The sequence below is a fragment of the Lygodium microphyllum genome, chromosome 24, assembly GCF_053477565.2.
Source record: "Lygodium microphyllum isolate KBCC chromosome 24, Lygodium_microphyllum_v1.1.10, whole genome shotgun sequence".
NCBI classification, from domain to species: domain Eukaryota; kingdom Viridiplantae; phylum Streptophyta; class Polypodiopsida; order Schizaeales; family Lygodiaceae; genus Lygodium; species Lygodium microphyllum.
Window position 1 is genome coordinate 84,930,919 of NC_141158.1, and position 23,080 is coordinate 84,953,998.

The following is a 23,080-nucleotide window of genomic DNA, read 5'->3' on the forward strand; positions in this document are numbered from 1 at the left end:
CTAACGGATCCCAAAACGCAACAAGGCAGCCTCTAGATGTATCTGGTAGCAGCAAACGCAGTAGTAGGATGTTGGATCAATGATAAACAAGCATTAAACTGGCAAAAAACTGCAAACGCAGCAAAGGATGATGATGTGGTGAAGAAGGTCCCAATCAGCAAAATGCAGCATAGGAGTATGAAACAAGGCTGAGCAACAACAAGGAGATGAAAATGCAAGCTATTGGGTGGTTGGCAACTATAGGTGACCACTGGTATGGGCAAACACAAGGTTTTGGGCAACATGCAGCAGTAAATGAAAACTCCAGGGTGTAGACAGCAGCCCCCTTGATAATCAAAAGTGTGGAGATGGCTGGAAATGATCCAAATCTGCGATGGATAGCTGAGAAGCAAGTGCCTGATAGTAGAAGACAACAGTGAACAGATTCGGCTAAGATATCCTCTGTGTGTATGAGGTGTAGACAACAAAGCTCTAGCACTTACAAGCTGCACAAACAAGATTGTGGCTGCATGGAGGGCAGCATGCCTATTTATAGAAAGTTTGGATCCTTCCATCAGGGTTTGTGCTTACGAGACACACACTCTGTGTGTGTTTGTGTGTGTGTGTGTGTATCATCAAAGTAGATTCTCGTACTATTGGCAATCTGGAGGCATTGCCCCATCCGACGCATCCTAGAGTCTTACAACATCGTGCTCAAGGGTGTGGGATATTATTGGGAGCCTCACAAGGTGGCACATCTAGAAGACACATTGTCAGCTGATTTTTGGCAACAAGTATCTCTCCATATATGCCATAGTACCTCGAAACGGCATTTTTGGAGCCCCGAAACAAAAGGGCCATTTTGGACCGAAACGGAAATGCAAAAACGCCGTTTCGTCACCTTGCGGCGGACAAGCAGACCGGTTTTCAATTTTACCCCTATCTTCTACGCAACCGTCTCTTCCTCTTTACTCAAGCACATTACCTTTTGCAACTTTCAACTTCTCCTCCTCCTCCATTCCTTCTTTTCTTCTTCTTCGTCTTTCCTCCTCCTTCTAGGTTCTTCTCCTTCCTTCTTTTTTTCTAAGTTCTTCTTCTTCTTCTTCCACCCTCCTCCTCTATTTTTTTCCCTCCTCCTTTTTCTTCAATCTTCTTTTATTTCTTAACTTCTTTGCAAATTCCTATTTGGCATTAGCTTCTCATGGCGATAGATCTGTTTTGGAGGCACGTCAATCCAATTAACGGATACAAGGGTCCTCAGAGTCATATGAGGAGATAGTACATGGGTCCTTAGAATTCGAACAATTCATGACTCTTGGACTCTAGAGACTAGACTCGTGATACCTCAAGAGTCAGGAGTCAGGAGTCAGGAGTCAATTTAGCTTTGCAGTTGCTAGTTACCAATCACCAGTGATATTACACATATCGCATGCACATGATGATATCATGATTGTTCATTGATGTTGATAGTTATTACTCAGTAGTTACTTGTACTCAATGCCGACCCAACTATGAGCAGATTATTCACATCACACAGTTACATGTGTCTTGATTTTACTTATTATGCATCTTGGTTCCTCTGTTCTTGATATCAGTCTTTAGATTATTTATGAGTCATAAATTATAATTTATTTTATTGTTTAAAGTTTTGAAAACTATGTCTTAATTGTGTTAAGCTATCTTAATCATTGAGTCTTCGCTCGTGACACATGTAATGAATCATGATTTCAATCATATGACATGAAGACTCAAAAGTTTAGTGTAAAATTTGGATTGTAAGATTGATATATTTACATATCCATGTAATTATATATTTATTTAAGTGTACAATCTGAGATGCCGTTTTTCCATTTCCAAAATTTGCCCGAAACTCCAAAACTCTAGTTCTTTCTGTTTCCGTTTCTCCCATTTCCGAAACTTCCTTGTACTATGATACACACGACCTTGATAGAGCTCTAGACATGAATCATCCATTCACTATATAGCCGTTGGATCCAAGTGGAAAGTGGCTCCTAAGCCTTTCAAGAGCTCTGACATCATTTTTCGCTCACCTAGGGTGGCCATGACCTATTTTTCACAATACATGCCTCTAGCCCTAGGTGGTGGTATACTCTTCCATGGCTTATTTCCCTGATATCCCTTGGACCACCTTGAGAGGCTTGTATATATGATCGGTTAAGGTTTTGAGACTTCAAGTCAACTCCAACTAGATTGTTGAGCATATGTACTTTGTTATAAAATTCTTTCAAGTAATATGATTAGTCACATTTTTAACCACAAAAATAACATTGCATAATTTACTACCGTAATACATATTTTTTGAGTTCTTTCAGCAATATCCTAAATTATCCTTTTTATTTAATTATTTATTCATTCATTCATGTAATTTTATACGCATTTTTATACATATAAATTTGAGACACATCAAGCTGCTGAAGTTAATCCCTGGTCACAATCCTAGAATATGCAACAATACTGTCAAGCGGAAACAGTTTACGTAATGTCCACAGCTCAAAAGCAATGCACACAAATAAATGTTGAACACTCATACATAAATGCATTAAGTGTATGCAAAAGTTGAGAACTCTTCCATACAACTTCTATTGACTGAAACTTGAGTTTTGAGCTTCTGATTCAACTAAACTTCGGAGTTGCCATGACGTCACACTTCCATCTCTAAACTTGCTACAAGAATCTGTCTATCAAAACATGATTAGAATGGATTAATAAGTTATTCAGAGGCTCAAGGACAAGAGTCATCATGACCCTTTCAAGATCCAAAATGGGTTATATATCACATACTTGCAAGCTCAATACCATTTATGAAGTCTCATTCACCGTAACCTGCACCAACACTCTCATGTAAGGACCATGGAGAAACATTGAGAAAACTAAGTTAATATTTCATTGATCTTTCTCATGGGAGGTGCAAGATTGATTTGGCATCTGGATCATATACAGTGTGAGAGATGAGAGGATGCATAGAGATCGAAGCTCAGCTGAGAGTATAGTTGACAGTGAAAAGAGTGTGTAAGAGTGAAGACAAAACTCCCAAAACAATAATCAAAGAGTGTAAGATGCAAGTACAAAGTACAACCCTTAAACCTTAGGGTTGCTAATGTGTGTTCACATCCAAAAGGTGTAAGTAAAACATGATAAGTGCCTAAACTCTGTAACATAGACACATAAAATAAAAGAATAAATTTGGAGGAAAAAACCTATCGTAAAGAGAGTAAAAAGTGCCCCAGTGTCCTACTGAGGATCACCGATACTCCTTTGTGAGCGTAGGCATGAGTCAAACCCAACAAACCCCCCCCCCCCCCCCCACAAAGTGAAGAGTGATCAATATACAAGGATCATCCAACAAAGGAGATAAAACTTAAAGCATTGCGGAATGCTTCAAATTTATTCCAAAAAAGGGCTTTGGTGAAGATGTTTGCCACATTACTAGTGGTAGGACAATAGACAAGGCTGATATCTCCTGCATGTAGCCTCTCTCTAACAAAGTAATAGTGGATCTCTGTGTGTTTCGTGCGTGCATAAAACACTAGGTTCCGTGCCACTGCAATGGCACTCTAACTGTCAGTAAACAAAGAAGTAGGCTCCGTGACAAATACATCTAAATCAGCCAACAAACGTCTTAGCCATATACATTCAACTGTGGTAGTGAAAGCTGCCTTGTATTTAGCTTCACATGACGATGTGGCAATAGTGGATTGTTTCTTGCTAAGCTAAGAGATATAAGATGAGCTAAGAAAGAAACAATTACCACTAGTAGAGTGACGTGAATCAAAATCACCAGCCCAATTTGAATCACTGTAAGCATATAGTTGCAGTGGTCCCTCCTTGTTGGCATAAAGCAATCCAAGAGTCCTAGTACCTTGCAAGTAACAAAAAACGCCTTCACAACTTGCCAATGTGACATGCGTGGGCGGTGCATATATCTTCTCAGGACTGAAACTACAAACTGGTTATTTGGCCTTGTGTTGCATAAGTAAATGAGACATCCAATTGCTAGAGCATACATATGGATATCAAACAAATCGTTGTCTCATCATGTAAGAATAGCTTGAGTCCAATCTCCATTGGTGTGCAAGGTGGCTTGCAATCCTGTAAGCCAAACCTCTCAAGAAGTCTACCAATGTATCTAGACTCTGACAATCCAATGCCTCTAGCATCATGAATGAACCAAATGCCCAAATAATAGTGTAAAGGCCCTAAATCTGACATCTCAAAATTTTGCTACAAACTTTATTTGAATATTGAAATCTAATCAGCATGCGTCCCTATAAGCAGAAGATCACCAACATAAAGACATATGACTAGCAAGAATCCCCCCTCTTTACATACGTAAAGTGCAAACTCTGATGAGTTATTAATGAATCCTTACTCTGATGAGTTATTAATGAATCCTTGGCTAAGTAAAAAGGCATCAATTTTTGCATACCAAGCTTGGGGACCTTGCTTCAAACCATACAAAGCCTTTTTCAGCTTGCATACCAAGTGTTCAAATCCCACAACTACAAAACCAATGGGCTGCTATATATACACTTCTTCTTGAAGTTTCCCATTTAAAAATACAGTCTTAATATCAAGCTAGTGCACAATCCTACCATGATGGGCAGCCAAAGCAACCAACCATAGACTGAATGATAGTTATGCGGGATGTAGGAGCAAATGTCTCCTCATACTCAATGTCTTTCTCTTGCGTGTATCCTTTGGCCACAAGCCTGGCCTTATATTTCTCAATCTGCATTCCTTTTCAGCTTATAGACCCATTTTGTTCCAATGGCTTTCTTCCCAATAAGCAAAGACACTAAATCCCATGTTAGATTCTTTATGATGGAATCAAACTCAGCTTGCATTGCTGCCATCCAATGCACACTATGTTGTGCATCCTCAAAACATTCAAGCTCCTCATCATCAAGTGTATGTGCTGCCATAACAAACTCCATTGTATTTGCACCATCATGCAAACGAGCTTGTCTTCTAGTACGACCAGCAATAGGACATCCAAATGACTATCTTTCATAGTCTACAAGTACCATCTAGGCATCTGCCTAGCTTCCTGATTGTGTACAAGCTCCTGCTGAACCTCAAATTCAGCATCTAGCTGAATATTCAGATCAGCCATAGACTGATTTTCTGCATTACTCAATGGAGCAGCTGGCTGAACATTGCGTTCACTTGTTGAAGCTCCAGCTATATCACCAAAAGAAATGGGCAGCAACCCTTCAAATACATCATTGGCAACCTGATATGTATCAAAACCAGCAAGGGATAATTCTGATTTTTCACCGAAAACCACATCCCTACTGACAAATACTTTCTTAAAGACACAATCATACTATCTATATCCTTTGCTCTCACTATTGTACCCTACGAAAATGCATTTAATAGCCTTGTTGCCCAACTTCTTGCTTAGTACCTTGGGAATGTGAGTATAAGCAAAACACCCAAAAGTACGAAAATGTCCAATAGAAGTTTTTGGTTGTTCCAAACCTCAAAAGGCGTGACACTCTTTAATGCCTTGGTAGGACACCTATTCAAAACATGGCAAGCACACACAACTGCTTCCATCCAAAAACTATATGGCAAACTCTTTGCTTTTAGCATACATCTAGCTAATCTCCATGAGTGACCGATTCTTCCTCTCTGCAACCCCATTTTGCTCTGGAGTGTAAGCAGTATTGTACTGATGGACAATGCCTTTCTCCTTCAAAAATTTATTAGCATGGAAGACATGTATTCCCCTCCTCGGTCCAAACAAAGAGTCTTAATCCTACAGCCAGATGGATTTTCAGCAACAAGTGCTACAAAGTCAAAAATGCATCATACACCTCTGACTTTTTCACCAAAGAGTAGACCCAACAAAAATGAGTAAAGTCATCAATGAAAGTGATAAAATAATTACAGCCACCCAATGACTTTTTCTACATAGAGCCACATACATCGGAATGCATAATCAGTAATCTAGCAATTGCTTTAAAAGCAACATCACGAAGAAAGGAAAAACGATGTATTTTTTCCAAAATGCATCCCTTACATATATGCTCAGGAGGTCTCTCCAAGAGACGTAGGCCACCGCATCGGTGTACACTACATAAGCATTAAGTTGCCATAGTTAACATGCCACATGTGAGCATGCCACAACCCTACTTATGACATAGCAAGAGTAAGAGTAGATGCTAGATAGACCAACTGACCAACTGAATAAGCATCTAACTCATAGAGTCCATGACATAAAATGCCAATCAAAACCAAAGTCGTGAGTTCTTTAGCTCTGACCATACATTTGTCAACATCAATTATGACTTGCAGACTACACTTTGCCAAAGAAGAAATAGACAACAAATTCTTCTCTATGCATGGCACAAATAATATATCCTGCAAACGAAAATTAGAACCATCAATGGTTGTCAACACAATCTCCCCAACACCTCTAACAGGGTATGATGCATTGTTGGCACACTACACAAACTTGCCAATAAGAGCTGCAATAATGGAGGAAAACAAATCCCTACGCAATGTAATATGCCTAGAAGCACCACTGTCAAAGAACCAAGTGCTTGCATCCTTAGTAGAGCTAAACCCCAAGAAGATTCATAACTACAAGTGTAGAAACAAAAGTCGTGGTCTGCAACAAAAGACACGAACTCGATAGCAGTAGAGCATGTGTCAAAAACAGACATCCCTTACTCCTTCTCCTTGGCTATGCACTTCCTACATTCTGTAATGTAGTGACCTAGCTTTTTGCAATAGTAGCACTTGCCCTTCTTGGCTTGCGTGCCCCCCTGTTTCTTACTGCTCTATGAAGTTCCTGAAGTCCTAGAGCTCTACGTAGCATTTTTAGCTTGGCTGCCCTTGCCCTTCTACCTTTCCATAAAAGCCTCCTTAGAGGCTATAACATCCACCCCACTGTTCTTTCTTGTTTGCTCTTCCTCTAAGAGCAAACTAACCAACTGAAGGAAACTAAGGGGCTGCGGAAAAATTCTTATGGTGAGATTCAAGGCCGTATGAAAGACCAAATAAGAGAGCAGCAATGAATTCAAAGTAGTAGAGATCAATTGTGCATCCGAATAATACTCATCTACATTCATAAGCTACTCATACAAGTCCTTAATTTTGTTGAGATAATCTTGCATAGAATCACCTTCATCCATCTTCACATTCTTAAGCTCTTTCTTCAAGAAAAAGATGTATGTCTCATTTTTCCAGCAAACATTTGCTCAAGTGTCAACTATGCTTCTCGTGAAGAAGTTGTAGACCATATGTGTGGAATGATAGACCACTAAACTACCAATGCAATCAACAACAATGCTTGAGCATCCCGTGCGTCCCAAGCCTTTTGTGCTGCTGATCTCTAGGAAAGTGGCTGAGTTGGAGCAGGCTGAGCAAGCTAAGTGGGCCTTTGTCCATGTCCTCCTAGAGGAGATATAATAGGAGCCACAACTCCAAGCCGAACTTCTTCACCACTGACATAATCCCAAAGATTCTTTGCAATCAGCACATTTTTCATCATAAAAGACCATAGAGAATAGTTGTGGCCATTCATCCTATCCTCCTTGGACACATATCACCTTGTCCCTGATTGGCCATGGTAAATGTCACTAATCAAAGAGCACAAGAGCAATACTTCAAGCTGGACCTAGAAATCTGAGAATTTTCAGAAATTACAGCAAACACCTTGCTGTAATTAGCAAATCTAATCACACTCTGTCAAAACTGTCCAACGTGCACGTTGTCCAATGCACAAGTAATACTCAGCAGCACAAAAAATGCAAAAACCCCAAAATTTGTCATCCCAAAATGCACAAATTCAATCTATTACAGACTGACACTAATGCACATTTGTTGATGTCTGAGCTGACTTCAAAAGCCCCGAATTTTTGGCCCAAAATTCACAAAATCTCTACAATAAATGTGTCCCCAACACTTGCACAAACAAAGATATGCTGCCCAAGCAAAAGCCCCTTCCAATAGATCAAATCTAGATTTAAAAATTGATAATTTTTTTCTTTTACCTCCTTTATGGGTTGTCACAGCTGACAAGCTACGAGCTTGCAGACGAACCAGGGCACTGGTGGCAGTGGAGGCAAGTGGCGCAGCTACAGAACTAGGCAGAGTTGGCGAATTGCAGGTCACACTTGGCTAGTGGCTAACAGGACTGCAAGTGGCATCTGGCAATCGAGCTGGAGGCGGAGCGGCAGGGACCAAGTCGATGAGGGCTGGGGCAACAACTGAGCTAGAGGCAGCGGTGCACAAGACTTTTGGAGGCGCAAGGAAGGAACGCAGGGAGCTGGAGGCTGGCAGCGCCTGGGCAGCAGCGTTGGTTAGGTCCACTTGGTGGTGGCACGGCAGGCAGAGGCACTGCGCCTAGGACCTAGTGCTACTGGTGGCGGACCTGGCGCAACTGATGGGACTAAAGCTGCTATCACTGCGGGTGCCAACTCAGCTCGCGGTGGCCACAAGCTTAGCTGAGCTGAGGGTCAGCTTTGATACCAAATGTGAGAGGTGAGAGGATACACAAAGATTGAAGCTCAACTGAGAGTACAGTTGACAGTGAAGAGAGTGTAAGAGTGAAGACACGACTCCCAATGCAATAATCAAAGAGTGTAAGACACAAGTACAAAGTACAACCCTTAAACCTTAGGGTTGCTAATGTGTGTTCACACCCGAAAGGTGTAAAACACAATAAGTGCCCAAACTTTGTAACATAGGCACATAAAATAAAAGAGAAAAAAGCTGGGGGAAAAAAACCACTCGTAAGGAGAGTAAAAAGTGCCCCAATGTCCTACTGAGGATCATCAACACTCCTCCGTGAGCATAGGCATGAGTCAAACCCAACATACAGTCCCACAAATGTTGGACCATATCTTGTCTCAAAGTAAATTGCTTTTTTGTGTAATAATGTTGTCTCAAAATAATATACCTAGAAAATTGAGAAACTCTTGTTGGCAGACACAAAGACAAATTTAAGGCAAAAAACTTACGAAAAAAAGAACATCGCTGTATCAGATGTTGGAGTTGCTTGCCACAGAAAAATGAATAATGTTGGGAGGAATATCGCAGGCTCTCTGATAGTTTTCCATAGGTAAAATAATTGTGCTTTGGCATACTCTAGCGCAGTAGGCTCAGTTGTAGAGAGAGAATCATCATGTTTTGAGTTATTAGGTAGCAGGGAATGAGTATTTGACTCCTCACTGACAAATACTGCAACTGCAGAAGTCAGAAGTGGAAGAAGAGCAGTCACAGAAAATACAAATCTGATACCAATCAAAAAAAAAAAGGTCAGTAGAAAATGGTGTATATATACTGTTTCCTAAATGTTCAATATCTTAAAAGTACTAGACCCTGTGACATTTAATGCATTATGAAGCTTTTTGGTAAGGACTCATATAACTCACCTTACACCATATGTTTCAATTAACGAACCGCTGAAATAGGCACTCACAATGCCTCCAATTGCTGAAGAGCCCCAGCAAAGGGACTGTATAGACCCAGACGTCCCTTGAGGTTCTCCACGAGCTCTTTCCACTGCCATGGAATCAACAACCTGCCACAAAATATCTAGAAAGGATGAAAGTACCCTCTGTATGTCTTTCAAGAATATTCCCTTATGGACAGCCTATTCCATGAGAGCACATTTATTTGTACCATGGCTCCTTTGACAAACACTATAAATATGCAAATCTATCCTTTTCAAACTTACCACATCAGAAAAAGCAACAGAAAGAGAACTCAAAAGAATAGCTAATGCAGCTCCATATTTGTTGTCTACAAACATGGCCATTGCAGCCCATGCAAAAGCTCCAAGGAGTCCACATAGTACTAGATAAGATCGCCTTCGATAACCAAAAAGTGGAACCCCATCACTGTCAACATGTGAAGTAGCTCATAATTATGGCCTCAATCTAACTTCAAGAACTCCCATTACTAATTAAGAAACCCTTCAGAACTTTGAGATTTCATACCTTATGAATCCATATAAGGGCTTGATCAGCCATGGAACAGCAGAGATGCCAGTTATAATAGCAGTCTGCATCAAACAGTACATGTGATATTCATCATAATACTACTCACTTCATATGACAACTCAATTACAGCACATAGAAGAAATATGAAGCAGCCTAATCTGTGTGAGGAATGAAATTTATGCTTGTCTAAGAGGAGCTCTCCCAAGTTCACAATAAGCTATTTTAACTATTGAGTGTAGAAATGTATGGTCACTGAACTGCAGAAGCACAGACACTTGATTGCTTTGCTACAGCTTCAGATATGTAATTGATGAGCCATGCAGAAAGAAGTCATTAATCAAGTCGAGTAAGGTTAAAGTACAAGAAGGACAAAGAGTTTAACCAGGGCCACAAGAGATACCAAATGCACTAGTGTTCTGCATTCAATAGCACCAAGGATGTTATGGTGTGACTGCTCATTACAGCACTAGTGCCACAGATGTGATTCTATTAGGAAGTGTTGAAACTTTTATTGGCAAACACCCTTTCTGAAAGGTACGCCATTGTAAGACATGCAAAAACAAGATACCAATCATAGGAAATTGAGGAAGCACTTCTTGAGCCACAAAATGAACAAGAATTTGACAAGACAAACCCAGGTCTTTGTAACCCTATGAAATTAAAAATGCTCACCAATATGCGACTAAGTGTAACTACGCATGGTTGGGCTTAGAAGTAGGATGCGACAAGTAAAAACACAATTTAACTCAGAAGCAAGTCATATTGGAAGTCATGGATACAAAGGAATCTCAAGCTTGGCATCTGCAAACTTTTCTATCCATAATGTACGAAGCAAAGGCATCAGTGTATGAGATCCTAAAAACTACAACATGGCATCCACATACTTTTCTGCACTACGACGTACCATTTGCATACTTTTCTGTAACCCATTCTCTGATAATAAACAAGCAAAGCATCAATGTATGAGAACTGTACTACAATTTAGAACAGAAGAAAGCAGGCACAGAAATTCTATCATCTCTGATCCAGCTGAAACCATAAGAAAGGGACTGTTCTATACGTTCATGCTTAGAACATGAAAAATCCTTCTACATGAAATACACAAGATTATGGCTTAAAGGTGCCGTAAGCAATGCAGGGAACAAAGTCATGGTCTGTTGGACAGAAAGAGAGCAGGTCTGAGGAACCCTGGTCCCCAACCCTGAACTCCACCTCATAAGACTATGATGAAGGGGCTATTATCACATGAGAAAGACTAATGGACAGGGTGTTTATCAGAACTCCAAATGTGCTCTATTGTTGAGGTGAGATGAACAAAGAAGAAGACAAATAAAAATATATATGCTAACAACCCAACTCAGATCTTGGGTGTGACTGAAGGAAAAAGAAAAAATAAAGATGGAGTACCAAAGGGGAGCAGCTCATAGAAGAGAGAACCCAAAAGCTGCAAACAACCTCCGAAGAAACATTCAAGAGTTTGTAATGAATCCCAAGGTAGCAAAGATTTTATCCAATTGAAAATTGGAACAATGTCAATATCAATGTAGTTTGTTAAAGATGATGTTGGGTATGGAGTTCACGTGTGTGACCACCACACTATGGCGGATGGAACTCAATGGAGTTTTTTTTTTTTTTTTTAAGGGAGAGAGAGAGAGAGAGAGAGAGAGAGAGAGAGAAAACTCTTGCACGTATACAAACTTAAAGAAATAGACTGATAATGATAGGCAAGATACAAGTGCAAGTGATAGGGCTTGAATATATAGGCTAAGCTGTGTAGCTAAGCCTTTGACCTTTATTTAATGCTAAGTGGTGTAAAAAGGTGTTCACATCTAAACATAGCTAAGTTGTGTAGCTAACCCTTTGACCCTTATGTAATGCTAAGTGGTGTAAAAAGGTGCATACACCTAAACATCATACTTGTAAGGTACGAAAGGTACGATACGGTATAATACAGTACTAAATGGTACCTTATGATTTTATAAGATACGGTACGATATTAGTACGAAAAAAAGTTAAGATTATTTTTTTAATAACAAAAACCATAAATCATTAAATGATAGAACATAGAATACATATTTAAAGTGGAAATAGCCATTTCATTACAAAATAAGATGAATACATGAGGGTGACCATCGCGGTCGCTGGGCTGCGCAAAACATGCGATACAACTACAGTCTAGTATATGTGATACAAAAAAAAGAGAGACCTATGAATCTATGATGAGGCATCACTATCATTATCATTAGAACCATCTGAGTGCTCATCGAGAGAGTCTAAAGATGACTCCTCAGCATCCAATGATGAGACAAACTCATCCTCATCCTCACTGATGAGGTTACCATCATCATTAAATGATGGCTCCCTAGGTGGCAACTATGTAGGCAAGGAGGGAATGTCATCATGAGGCACAGGATGTGAGCTACTAGAGCCCCACCTTACATGTATCTGCAAGCCACTTGAACCAACCCTCCTCAATGATGTAGGGTGTCGAATGACCATGCCCCTACTACCACCTACTCGAACTCCTCGCCCACGAGCATGCTAACTGCGAGTGTCACGAGTATCTGCTGCTATAAGCTCTTTATAGAGCTCTGCCAAAATCATCTCCTCCTCCTCGTCCACCTCCTTATGTATACTCGAAAGAGTGTCGTCCATCAACTTCAATGTATCACGTTCACCTACATAATGCAGTGATGCACGTAAGATTGATCATTGTAAATGCTAAAGTCTAAATTGTAAAGTATAAACTTAAAAGTTCAAAGTTTAAAAGTTAAAACAACAAATTTTAAATGTTATGATTAAGTGTTTAAACTTTACCTGCTTCGGACTACCCATGCTCATCATAGCCCTCATCATGCGTAAGTTAGTGCGGCAATAGACTAGCCGCTCTAACTGTCGTGTGCTAAGCCAATTGTGAATCTTTGTGTGAATGAGAGATTAGGCACTCCAATTTCTCTCACATGCACCCGAAGAGCAATCCTGGGCAAGGACCCTCATGGCTAAGGGCTGAAGGGTCTCTAGTGCGTATCCAAAGTTTTGCCACCAAAATAAAGGCTTCACAAGTGACTCTCTCCTCCAGTAAGTGGGAGATGCAAAAGCCACATGCCCTCTCTAATCTACATAGCATCCTAGCACCTCGAGCACTGCATTGTGGTTATCCACAGGGACCACATGAGTCAAATAAGCAAGCTGGTCCGAACGGAACTCTCTATCATCCATGACCGACAGTGGCTTGTAGGCCGGATGTACCAATGCGGCAAAACCATGGATGGGCTTATGCATCCACGCCCATCTCCTCTCTGCTATCTCTAAAACATGTGCACACTGTAAAGAAATTAGAAAGAAATACAATTCATTTTGGATTAAAAACAAGGCAGAGAAGCCCACACAATTATTTAAGAAGTGATGGAAGGGTCTTAGCGCATGCACGTACATGGCCAGTGTCTGATTCCGATCACCTAATTTTTAATATTTTTTAGAATTTTTTAGCTTTTATTTTTTAATATATTTTTAAAACCTTTTTTTAACATTTTTGTTGGGATAAAAACCCCCCCTCAATGTTGATCTCAAGGATGATGCAGTCGATATTGACTGCTTGCGACGGCGTCGCCAAGCACTAGACACTTGGCGGGCCATTTTTTGGCTAATGTCAAAGGTGAGTGCTTGGGCGGTCTTCAACGTGTCATCAAAGACCCCAATTTGAAGTAGATAAGCACCAATGTGAGAAGCGCCCAAGTTTAGCAAGAAAATTTTGAGAAATTACGATTGGAATCGAAATCCCCAAATTGCATGCTACTACCTCTTACAGCTAAGGCTTAAATTCAGAAGTTCTAAACCTTAATTAGTTTAAGGCTTAATTTTTGTTTAAAAACTATCTTTGTGAATGTTGGTGATCGAGGTGAAAGATGCATGTGTGGATGTGATGCAGCATGTTGAAGGTAAAACGATGAAGAGCAGATTGACATGGCGGTTGGATCTAGCATCCGGAGATGGAACATCAAGTTATGTCGGGCTGACAAGTAACAAAAGTTGGGTTGCAACGTGGCTGAGATGGGCAAGGCAGCCTTGGCAACTTTCTTGAGGACTGGCAATCTGCACGTCTGCTGACCTATGGGGTTAAACTGGCAGCGAACAAGTCTTCACATCAACGCTTTGATATTAAAGACTGTTAGGTGTACTCCAAATAGGGTGCTGCTGCTTCTACTTCTCCTTCTTCTTGTGGCACAGGCAGCCATGCACAAGGATAGGCAGTGCGCAGCTATAGACTGATGGGCAGGGTGGTGAGGCTAGAGCTGTGACAGGCTAAAGATAGTGGAATAGAGATGGGCAGACAACAGCGCTCAAGACTACTACTCTTTCTTACAGACCTGCATTTTGGGCTGCAGCATGATCATGGTTGCTATAGGAGTGACCTAGCAGCAACAGGCATTGCTGAAGGCTGGAGCAATCATATCGCAGCAGTGGCAGTGAGTAGCAAGGATATGGGTGCACAGGCTGGATATTGATGGAGAAGATGTGGCTCTGAAAATCAATGATTAAGGGATAATATCTGCATGCAATAATGGGGATCGGTATAAAGAACGGCTCCTCTTGGCTACCGCTGTACTATATAGAGTTGGGCAGACTTATAACCAGGTGCATGACTGGCCAACGAGAACTTTTCGAGGTAACTAAATTGGCCTTTTTGGGGCTGTTCTAGAGCTGGATAAATTTGGCCATTGGTTAGCATTTGTTTTAGCCCTGATTTAGCCTTGCTTAACACCTCCCCTCATGCCCAATAAGAGAGCCTAAAAGATGATGACAGCAAAGCTTTGTTTTAAGTAGAGGAAAGCCAAGGAGTAAGACCGCCCTCAAGGGTGCCAGTGATAAGCTAATGCTGCAAGAAGTGAGTTAGTTGCTGAGAACAACAGTAGAAAATATAGCAATGAAGCCCATAAATACCGCGTATATTACAGGAAGTCAAGAGAGCATGCTGACACATACGCAAGGGTTTTCACCTGGAAAGCCACCCAATTGGATTTTCGACCAGCCAAGTGCCCAAACCACAAAACACAATGCAATACAATGAGATATCGACTCAGCCATACTATGCAGCAGGTTTTCAAAAGGGTAGCACCCTCTAGGGTTTTTCACTTACTCAAAGTGCCCTTCTACAAAATGCATGGGTAATAATATGAGTACAAAAGTAAACGTGTCAATGACACAAACACAACACCCAAAGCCCCATCTCACCATCAAGTCAATCCTCTCATGGAGTCACTCAAAAGTGTGGAACAATGAAGATCACTCTGGTCACAAGAGTGAAGAGACTTGACAGCTTTACTGACAAGGGTTATATTTATCTGATGAAAAGGCAGTGCATCTCAGCTTGCAATCAGACAGTAGCATCATAAGAGTTCCCAAAACTCGGTCATAGATGAGCATCAACAGTATAATGGACCAAGAAAACAGTGCTGACCAAGAGAGAGCATGGAGCCACTATGGTTGCATCAAGATCCAGGCTCTATCACATTTAGAATCATTAGATCTGTATAATGTTTGCTCATGTCTAAGGTAGAAGCCTAGCATAAATTATACTTGATGGCATACCAGAGCTGCCACAAGATGCATGGGATGCTTTCAAGGATATGTCATATCAGGTTGGTTGTTGGTAAGCCAACAGTATGCAGCTTGAATAGAAGATGTCTCTTTCAAAAAAGTGTGTTGAATCGAAAGGAGCTCGAGCAACAAAAGACGAAACTCAATTAAACTCAACACCCCTGAAATGAGATAAGGGCATTTATTTGTGCTTCACCTGTAGCTATGCTTGACCCAACTGGCAAAGCTTTCAGATACGGATCTAGGTCAATATCGACAACAATCAAACCATCAGATATTGGTAATATACCAGCTTCAGTGGCTATCTGTATGAACTCCTCCAAGAGGGCTTTGAAAACCTTTCTTGAAATGAAAGAAATATTTGTGACCAGCCATGATGTCAAACATGTTAAATTGACAAATTCACATGCTATTATGCCACTTCCTTTCCTGAAATTGGTGGATGTCCTATCCAGTATCATACAATGCCACAATTGAACAAAGTTCACTGCTGCTATAACCTTTGCAAACAGTACCCTAAACTTGTGTGATGTGCTGCTTAGCCCTAGACATCTATTTGGTCCTTTACCATCCTCTATCATTCCTGCAAAAGCATAAGACAAATGTTAAAGCCTCCCAAGGTATAAGAGATAGGAACTAAACAGGTGTAGTGCAGCTGGTAAGATCAAAAATGTTGACCTGAAGCCTTGAATTCTGTGTGGTTATCTAGAATCTAAAGCATGGGGCTGAAAAGGAAAGTTCCAACCAGGTTTGCAAGTAGAAGGCCCAGTGGCCTAAGCAGTAAGATAGCATTACAATTAAGGGAGGAAAAGAAATTTATTAGTGACTTGAAATCATTGGTCCGTAGCACCAATATGAAATATATGTTAATCTACCTCTGCAGGATCAAGATGAAGGTCGTCCTTCAGAAAGAAGCTGACAGCCAACCGAGAAAGCCCAAGTACACCTTGCACAAAGTACACCGATGTGATAGCTATAAGATCAGGAGTCAGCTTCACTCCCAGAGACAGCTTTCCTCTTTCAGTCAACTTCTTCTCTCTTGAACCAATTCCAGAGTATCCACTTTCAAGCTCATCACCTTGCCTCTCATCAGTTGGCAGTCCTTGAGATGTTTGCAAAGCTGCTGTCCCAGATGAAAACACATTCACACCAATTAAAAGCCCCACTATGAAAAAGTATGAAGCCAAAACATAACTGTACAAATGAAATGACTTGTCCTCGTTCATTGCTAGCAATTCAGAAGATTTAATGTGTCAAAGCTAACAGTATTGTAACAACAAAAAGCAGACATAGGAAATTGAAAGCTGAATAAGCATGATGCTAAAAAGCAGACATGAAGCAATACAGCCATTTTGTGATGTCATTCATCTACGCAAGATACATACGCTTAGTTGAAACCAATAAATTGTCTTTTTTTCTTTTTTGCAACATACTAAGCTAGTGTAAGAGAGCATACTCATCAACGAAGAAGCAAAAGAGCATAAGAGCTTACAACATCAATATAATCCGAAAAAACAAGACATTTGCAGGAGAATAAAGAAACACTTTCTCTATGTCTATTGGGACCCACACAACAACACATAATGTCTTTTCAAGACAAAAGTCAACGATCTGTAACAAGGTGGATAACAGACTAACACTAACCTCACAAGTACATAATGAGATCATCATTTTGGGAAAAGAAATCTAAATCCCTCCATTGGCAGATTCCTCAATTCATTGTGCTGTCCCAATTGTTTAGCAGTCTACCAGCTAGGTGAACTGATCTGAAGTGCTTCGCATGTATCTTCATCGCCGAATGGTGAAAACGCCTTGCCCAGCTGCCCCATATCTTTTGCCAACCAGACCTGTTCCGGAGCAGTTTACAGTTGCATTTTCAGCATTTTTCATTGCTGCCAGCTGCCTAGAGTCTCTTAGCTGCTGCATGACATCGGCTTTCTTGCATTTTACTGTTGATCCAGGCTGCCCACCAGCTGGTGACCATCTTACAGCCGTCGCCATCAGTTTCCAGCTTATGTTTTGCTTCCAACTCATCTCCGATGCTGCTGCACACTGCGTTTTGCTGCCAGGCAGGCAAAGTCATTTTGCAATAATTTGTTTTTGGGGCTTGCTTAAAGAGACTTAATTATTGGTTAATGGAAATCTGAAATTTAGGGGCTCAATATTAACTTCAATTTTATTTGACAAGCATCTAGGAAGGGTATTGAGTGAGGGCTTACCAAACTTCCCTTCCAAAATTCCCTCTTTATGCCCTAGGTATTTGAGAAGCAAACAGAATCACGCACCTTTTCCTAAGGCAGCTTCTAGGAGGACATCTAATCCCTTGAAGTTGGTTCCTGCTGAATTGTGCAGTCCAATGCGTATAGCAGTGCAACGGAAGAAGGAACAAGAACATAGAGAGAGAGATAGAGAGAGAGAATCTACAAGAAAAGAAGAAAAGAAATCTGCACTGAACAAGGAACAAATGCTGAATAAAAAAGGGCAACTGATCAGTCCCTACACGCAGCCCACAGCATCAGTGAGGGCACCAAATCAGGCTGATGATGATGGCAGCACTGGAGACAAAGGAAGATGACGGAGTTTGAGTGTGCAGCTGCCAAGGAAGAAGGAAGATGACCAGCCAAGTGAGTGGGGAAGGCTATAAATAGCCATATAACCCCAAAACTGGCCAACCAGCAATCTAGGCCAAAAAAGTGTCCAACCAGCATTTAATGCTGGTAAAAATGCCAAATGGGCACAGAAAAATCCTGGAAAAGGTGGACAATGTCTGGCAAGTGAGGCAAACTGATGTATGTAGAAATTGCCCGGGAAATGCACACAAAATCCCAACTGGAGGAGAAAATGCACTAATAGGCAATAAACTGACTACTCTAGAATGAGCTACCTCCTCCGTCAAAACAAGTGACAGAAACGTCAAAGCTCCTAAAGTCCTTGTCTGACTCAAACTAAGACTCATGAACAGAAGATGACAAGGCATGACAATCATGACTGCTAACAACAACTTCCTTCGGGAAAGCAAGGTACATCATGCTATTGGTCGATGACTTCTTCAAATATGTATGATCTTATTTTCTAAAGCTAAAATTGGAGGCTTATTTCCAATTTTGAGAGTGAAAGGTGTTTGTGGAAAAGCAATTTGCTTTCAGAAATTCGAGGAGTTTAGCCAACCTTGGAATAGAGTTCTCCTCTATGAGTTTGACAAGTTTTGTAGGCACCATGGGATAAAGATGGGAGTCTAAGCAGCATATCCATGTTGACAAGAAATGAGGGGAAAACTTTGATGCAAAGTCCAAGCAGCATGCATTTGTTGGTTGTAATCACATAAACAAAGCATATAGGCTCTATGATCCTAATTCCAACGAAGTGCTGGTGGGCCATGATGTTGTCTTTGACAGGGTCCTTACAACTACAAACACTCTCCCCACTAGTGCTATACCAAGTGGATTCTCAGCAATTCCCCTCCCTCCCCCACCGCCAACATTGCCCCTTTCTTTCAGGTTACCTCTTAGCACCACTTCCTCTTCTTTAGCACCCCCACCTCCCCGTCTGTTGCTTCCCCCTTCTTTTACATCTTCTAGTAATCCTCAAGTCTTCTTGAAGAGTCACTCAACCACCAAGGGGGAGCCTGCTTTCCATGATTAGTAGTGTTGGAAATAAAGAGCCACTATGCCTTTTATACAGGCTTGGGTGTGAATGCACCCTTAGCACTTGTACTTTACATATATCTATGACAAAAACCTAAAAGAGGTACAACTCATTGTACCCACACATCCTCTCTCTCTCTCTCTCTCTCTCTCTCTCTCTCTCTCTCTCTCTCTCGTTAAGATAATTGAATTAAGTAGTAAATATTTACATCAGACCATCAGGTCAGCATAGAAAATATAGACATAAATGTACCAAGACTCTAACACGGAAATGTCACACAAAAAGAACAGCTGGTGTGGAGCAAACAATTTCCACCCAAGGAGCAACAATGTCAAGAAGAACTAGATCAGCTAACACCATAGAGGAGATCTACCACAACACTAAACCACGAACAAAGGCCACATGACCATGGATGCCCGATATACTGAATCAAAAATAAAGGCATTCCGAGTATGCCAAATATGCCACAAGGCTGTCCATCTAAGGAAATGAAAAAGACAAGAATAATCTGAACGTAAAGAGGTCATAGAGGTCATCTTTCCCATAATCCACGAACAAGCTAATATTCCGTGTTGAGTCGCCAAGGACCACACACGGGAAACAAAACTCCAAATTTGTCTGGCAACAGGACAGGAGACAAAGAGATGAAGCATTGTCTCATCACATGTAGTGCACACATCGATCAACAGAGATCTTGCGAGCACGCAGCACATCCCCAATAGGAAGAGCCCCAATAAGTAGCCTCCACAACACTTTACCCTGATGCGTAACCTTAGATTTCCGAAGCCGGATGAATCTTTCTTGCCACTTCTTTTTGCTATACCGAATATGCCATGTTTTATTAGCCTTACCTGTGACCCATCTCTTGGCCTCCACCATCTAATGATATATCTCGTTAGCTGACCTTTTCTCGAAATCATCTTGAATCACAAACATTCAATCATGCCAAGGAGACAATGATTGTAACGCAAGCAAAGGAGAGAACCTCAAAAGTTTGTCTTGTATGGACGACCAAATATCAGGATATCCTCTAGGCACCCGAAAATGCTGATGAATACACCGAAAATAATAAAGACGGGCCTGCCCAAGAATGACCCCATCAAGGACCGTCTACAACCCCAAACGAGTCATCCAATTGAACTTGTCTCTTTGCAGATCTTTAACAAGCCAATCCAACAACCTGGAGATAGCCAATACTTCACCTTGCAACGAATCCTCCTCCTTACGAAAATAGAGAGGACACCAAACTGCAAAACGTAACATCGCCTACTACCAAGATGCATCAAATGAGAAAGAAGAACAGATTGGGAGACCTTAATAGATCTCATGGAGTTCAGCACATGCCACCAAGAAGCCTGAAAAACCGTGCTACTATCATGATGACATGTATTTTTGAAACTTTACTTAACGTGTGGATTAATTTTTAATCACATGGTTAAGTAAATGTTATACATGTGATGTATAACTAGGGTTAGAGTAAATTTACGAGCTCGGGACCCGAGAAAATCACAAGATGTCAAAGGCAAAAGTTGCTAGAAGTTATGCCGCACAGGTTCTTGGTGGTATCTGGTGCCAGTTGTTGGCCTAGGTCATTCATTTGACCATAAGTGTCAGTTGGTGACACTAGCAGTGGCGTTCAATGGTACTTAACGCCAATCTGATGGTCAAAGATGGCGCAGAGAGGTTGCCTAGCCAATTTAATTATTGTCCAATCAAATTATTTTTTAGGGTACCGAAATAATTATTAGATTAATTTTTAGTATTTAAAGATTGAAAATTAATATTTAATTATGGATAATGCTAGAAAAACCATTTGGGAAGGCTGTTACTTGTCAAAAATGCCCATGCAAGATTAAAAAACGTCTTTAGAGGCTGGGGAGAGGCATTTTTAGTGTATTCAGCCTGCAAGAGAGAGAGAGGAGATGCTATTGGTCTGATTTGGAGCCATTGGAGGACCTTCTAAGGCAGCCAGGGGCAGAAGAAGACCAATCAACAGCAAGTAACAACATCTACATGCTGTTGAGACAGGGCAGCAGCAGTAAATGACTGATTTTCTTCAGTTCTTTGCATCTACAAGCTGTTGAGACAGAGCGACAGCAATAAATGACAATTTTTCTTCAATACTTCGCAAAGAAAGTTTGAATTTTCTCTCTCCTCAGCAAGATCTCTCATCTCCTAACCTTTCTACAGCCTTGCTCCAAAGATTGTAGCATTGAGATCACCAGAGGCTGAGAAATTTCATATTTCTCTACTATAAATCCTAATCTGCAACAAGCAGAAATTGGGATCTAGCAGTAGCCTCAGGAAGCATGCAAAAAATTGGAAGCTCCAAGACTTAGATTCAACAAGGCTGAATCTATTTTTAGCCTATTCAAGTGGAAGGACTAGCAAATCATTAAATTTGGGGGGCGTGGCACAGGGCAGGAAGCTACAAGGCTGACGATGGCGAGTTGGAGGGCAGCAGAGTCCAGACAGGAGGGTGCAGTCTAGCGGCGGTTCCAAGCGGGCAAGTGGGAGTTTGGGCATTGGCATAGGGCGGCATCCCCAGGCAAATTGGCGGGCAACGTGGGCTTGGTGGTGCAGGTGGCGGACCTACTGGGCCGTGGTGGTTGCTGCAGGAGACACGCACTACTGGCGGTCTTCATCAAACAAAGCTGGACTGAGCAGGAACTTCCGGAGGCTGAGCAGAGCTAAACCTTGCTCTGATACCAAATGTGAGAGGGTAAGAGGATGGGGTATCATCTTCTCTCGGTGCACAAGATTTGTGCTCTTGATCTCTTGGTCAAATTTGATATGGATTCTTTTCAAATTCTTGATCAAGAATCGAGACAAGTTCTTTTTTCACGTTATGAGAAAAATGGAGTCTACAAGTTATGGTTTTCTTCTGCCTGTTGGGAATAAAGGCCTCGTGCCTTTAAATGTGCTCGGGTGTGAATACATCTTAGCACTTGTACTTACACATATATATCTATCTAAAAACCTAAAGGTACACTCTCGTCCATTGTACCTAAAAACGTACACACTCTCTACTCTGCTCTCTCTAACTCTCTCTGTCTCTCCGCGCGCAACGAACACCTACTGTCTCGATCTTCATGCCTCCCGTCACTACAAATTGGTATCAGAGATAGCTAGAGACAACTGCAAACATCGTGGGTAGTCGCAGATAGTGAGGACAGTCGACAACTGCATGCATTGTGAACAAGCGCCACATGAGACTCCAGTGAGGAGACAGGCCACGACAGGCAGTGGACAGCACGTGCAGCAGTTAACGGGGCAGTAGTCGACGCGTGACGGTCCAGAGTGTGACCATCGGGCAGCAGTCGCACAACAGGTTCATGACCGGTAGGCGAAGGCGACGTCCAATCGGCGACCTGCACGGGGTCAACAGACCCCGTCACACCTTTTTTTTCAAAATCATTTTTTTAAGAAAAAAAATTCAACTTCCACACCCCTTTCTTGACACGATTTCACACGCCATGCACAAAGGGCCATATTTGTGTAACTATGGTCCAGAAAATTTGGGGCTTTTCCCAGATTTGGGAATGTGATACAGGACAAACAAATTTGTGTCAGAAATTGCAGGAATTTGTGACATTTTGTCCCCGACATTTGGGGCTTTTCATGTACATGCACAAATTGGGCTGAAATTTACCCAATTTTTCAACATTGATGCACATTGGACCCCGTGAAATTTGGGGCTTTTGCAGTTTGGGCAAAATCTGTGCAACATTTGGTCATTTTATGTACATGCAAGTTGAATTCCACGCAATTTGGACATCAACACTTGGTAAAATTTGGGGGTTTTACTGAAATTGCTCTATTTGGCAAAATTGACATGTTCTATGCATGACAGAGAAAATGCAGATGTGTGGTTGGTGCTT

General features: G+C 41.3%; 1 protein-coding gene and 1 long non-coding RNA gene across 4 annotated transcripts in view; both read right to left on the bottom strand.

The window, feature by feature from the left end:
• LOC148015313 (Major facilitator superfamily protein) overlaps positions 1-23,080 on the bottom strand; it is a 74,636-nt gene that overhangs the window by 40,882 nt on the left and 10,674 nt on the right. For 2 of the 3 annotated variants that reach the window (XM_087665427.1, XM_087665429.1), the window contains 5 exons: positions 16,430-16,677; positions 9,954-10,018; positions 9,692-9,854; positions 9,387-9,535; positions 8,973-9,245 (listed from right to left, as the gene is read on the bottom strand). In XM_087665427.1, the coding sequence (XP_087521553.1) occupies positions 8,973-9,245; positions 9,387-9,535; positions 9,692-9,854; positions 9,954-10,018; positions 16,430-16,677 (898 nt within the window). The remainder of the gene's footprint in view (positions 1-8,972; positions 9,246-9,386; positions 9,536-9,691; positions 9,855-9,953; positions 10,019-16,429; positions 16,678-23,080) is intronic. The other variant, XM_087665428.1, reaches the window with a different exon arrangement.
• Positions 17,205-17,852, bottom strand: LOC148015314 (uncharacterized). The gene is made up of 2 exons (XR_015688355.1): positions 17,840-17,852; positions 17,205-17,616 (listed from the first exon to the last, which is right to left on the bottom strand). It is a non-coding gene; the product is annotated as an uncharacterized LOC148015314 (long non-coding RNA).